The sequence below is a fragment of the Antrostomus carolinensis genome, unplaced genomic scaffold, assembly GCF_000700745.2.
Source record: "Antrostomus carolinensis isolate BGI_N321 unplaced genomic scaffold, ASM70074v2 scaffold24060, whole genome shotgun sequence".
Lineage (NCBI taxonomy): Eukaryota > Metazoa > Chordata > Aves > Caprimulgiformes > Caprimulgidae > Antrostomus > Antrostomus carolinensis.
In genome coordinates, this window is record NW_010288045.1 from 5,346 (window position 1) to 8,657 (window position 3,312).

A 3,312-nucleotide genomic window follows, 5' to 3' on the forward strand; every position below is an offset into this window, starting at 1 on the left:
CGCTCCGATGCATCCCCCAGGAAGGAACACATCGCTCCCCAGCATTCCCTGGGGGGTGGGCACCCATATCTACACATGTGCCTCAGTGAGTGAATCTCAATATTCCCCCTTCCACCTCACAGTCAGGAGCCCCACAGCAAGAGATCCCCACAGATCCCTATACAAACCACAGTGAGTCTACAGAGTCACCACCACGACCTGCCCCAGTCCTCACTAAGCTCTACAGTGAGGGATGTCTCAAATGCCACATTTCCCCTCTGTCAGCGAGAGACAGTGCCCCATCATAGCTTTCTGCTGCCCTAGGGTCACTTCTGTCACCCTGCCTCTTTCTCACTGCAGGCAGGAACCCTGATAAGGAGGAGATTCCTGAAACCCTGCTTTTCAGTATCTGTCTGAAGTCAGACCGTGGTATATCCCATATAGATATTAACAGCAGCTGCACTCCTCTGCAATACACAGCTCCAGATCAGACATCTGCTGAGGTATGTCCCTGCCAGAAGCCAGAGTCCTAAAGACTGAAGAAGAGGGAAAGGTCTGCAGCCTGCTGATGCTCCTTAGGGCTCTTCAGTCCTTTTATTTGATTATCTTTCTGCCCCACACCCTACTTGTCCTCAGGTCTCCTTGAAATTGTCACCCTGGTTGCAAGATGATCTGAACTTGCTGGTGTATTTCAGAGGGTCTCACCCACTCAGTGCTGTGGTGGAGAAGAAAGATCCCAAAGCTCCACCTGGTGAGCAAGGAGGGTGGCAGTGGGCATTAGAGAGAGGGTGTCATTTAGACTGGGGGGATCCGAGGGTCCTTTCAGGCAATAGGTCAGAGCTGAGGGCTATGTGGAGGACAAAAGCAGAGACAGAGAAAGGGGCTCCGGCCTAAAAATCCTCCTTGTTTCACCTTACACATTGCAGGCTCTCTGTTGGGAGACCCTGTGGTGATGGTGACACTGATGCCCAACATTCCTGAGGTGGCACGCAATCCAGGCCAGCTTGGGGAATTCCTCTTTCTCATGGACCGCAGCCTCTTCCAGGATGCACAGGTACCATTGGAGAAGGTCTTCAGGAGGGAATTTCTGCATCAGTCATGCTCAGCTAGTGGGGATAGAGACAAGCTACTTCGCATGGGCAGCAGTTCTGCCTAGCTGTCCCATCTGAGCTCTGCCCATCCCTCCATTTGTCCCCAGAACACACTGCTCTTCCTCCTCAAGAGTTTGCCTGTGGGCTGTTACTTCAACATCTACAGTTTTGGGGCCACTTTCAAAGCCTTCTATCCGTGAGTTGGGGTTGATGATGGGGCAGGGACAAGCGGTAAGTAGAGTATGACTTTTCTAAGTGGAACTATGGGGCAGGCTCTTGCTGAAGGGCCGCTATGGGGCTGGGTTATGTTGGGGGTGGTGAGAGAGTAAGTCCTCTTATCAAAGTGCTTCTGTAGCACTGGTAGCAAGGTAGGGCTTTTCTAGGGATTGGCCATGTGGGAGTAGCTGTGGGCCAGGTTCTCCCTCTCTGACCCTCTTGGTGCCCTCCCACAGGCAGAGTGTGGAATACACTCAGGAAAGCATGGACAGTGCAGTGGGGCGCATCTCCTCCATCTGCCCTGATCTGGGGGGCTCTGACCTGTTGGGCCTCCTAAAGTCTATCTACAGCACTCCTCTCATTCATGGGCACCCCCGCCAGGTATTAGAGGCCAGAGGGTTATGGGGAGGGGAATGCATGTAAACAATGGGGTAAAGGTAGACTTCAGGGCTCAGGGTGAGATATTCTGCTGCTGTTTGCTCTGGGAGAAAGTGACACCACCTTTGGGGTGGGTAGCATGGGAGGGCTTCTGTGGAATTTTCCTGCACTTGGGGAAGGTGGATCTTCCTTGCGGGGTGTCCCTTTGTGCTAGGAGCTGTCCTGGTGTTAATGAAAGGAGACATAGAGTCTCTGTTCCTGTTTCAAGGCCAGTGGGCAGAAGAGGGTAAGGGAGCAAACTGGGAAAGCTTCCTGCATTTTAGGAGGGCATCTTTCCTCTGCAGGTGTGCCCAGCCCTGGCAATCTTTGTTTCCCCTCCTCTCTCCCTCAGCTTTTCATCTTCATCCAAAGGAAGGTCTCCAGTGAAGAGGAAGTTGTCATGGCTGAGGTCTACCGCTACCGGGATCAGCACCGGTAATGGGGGATCCCCGTTCCTGTCCCCTAATGTGCTAATTCACAGCTTTCCTCTCCCTCTGAATGTCAGAGTGCTTCAAACATTCTCCCAGATCCTAATCAGCCCCAGATCATCTCTTTACCTCAATGGAACTTCAGCACCAACCCCCATACACACTTCCCTTCCAGAAGACTGCCTGTACTCTTCATCTAGTGGGCCTCCTCTCCCAGTCTTGCCCTGCTCTTCTCAGCACTTTCCCCCCTCATCGTGCAGTACCTCAGAGTGCAGAGGCCCAAAACCATTCTCACAATCTCCCTGTGCAGCAGGCAACATCTCTCACCCCAGAGTGAATAGGAAAACTCTGAGTTATTTTCTTTTCTACGATTAGAAGCATTCATACCTCTCCTCTAGACTGTCCCTTGTACCACTATTGTCCTTTGTGCCTCTTACTTTTGTCCCATCTCTAACCTCCCCCTCCTTTCCTGTACAGGTGTTTCTGTTTTCCTACTAACAGATGTGACAGCTTCCACCTTTCCCAGGCCATGGCCCTGGAGACCAAAGGTGAATGTGTGTGCATCCACTCTAGGATGGACATGGCAGCCGAGGTAATGACCCAGATACCCCTCTGCTCTATTCAATACCTCCCTAGGCATCCAAGGCAATCCAAATACCACCATCTGCTCCAACTCAGAGACCCCCTCCAACTTCCCCCCTGCCCAGAATTGGAAGGGAACCCAAGAGGTCTGTGCTCTCTTCTTCCCCTCACCAGGCAGTGAAATGCCTGCAGCGGGCTCTGCAGCCTCTGGCAAGTGGGATATCACTACACTGGAACCTTCCACCTGGCCTGGAGGTGTCAATGATCAGAAAAGCTCCGGAGGTGATCTTCCAGGGACATCAGAGCTCCATCTATGCCCAGATCCATGGGCAAGCACAGGTGAGTGATCCGAGAACAATAAGCACTAGGGCAGGGCTTTTTGGAAAGTAGAGGACCCATTCCCTGTTTCACCTTCCCAGCACTGGGGGTCATTCACCTCCACTAGACCAGAGAGGGACCTCAATCAGCCCTGTGAAGCCCCTCCAGAGACACCACTGCTTCTGCTCCAACCGTGGACATCTACTACCTCAGTAGAGCAGGGAGGGAACATAGGTAGCCAGGCTTTCTGTACCTTCAGGTGAACATTTTTGACTCTTTCC

General features: G+C 52.5%; 1 protein-coding gene across 1 annotated transcript in view; it reads left to right on the plus strand.

The window, feature by feature from the left end:
• Window positions 1-3,312, plus strand: part of LOC104522989 (von Willebrand factor A domain-containing protein 5A) — a gene marked incomplete at its 3' end in the record, with an annotated part of 5,619 nt that overhangs the window by 1,352 nt on the left and 955 nt on the right. The window contains 9 exon segments of the mRNA XM_029084335.1: window positions 123-225; window positions 340-482; window positions 616-730; window positions 906-1,033; window positions 1,178-1,266; window positions 1,523-1,667; window positions 2,056-2,138; window positions 2,609-2,723; window positions 2,888-3,052. Coding sequence (XP_028940168.1) covers window positions 123-225; window positions 340-482; window positions 616-730; window positions 906-1,033; window positions 1,178-1,266; window positions 1,523-1,667; window positions 2,056-2,138; window positions 2,609-2,723; window positions 2,888-3,052 — 1,086 coding nt within the window.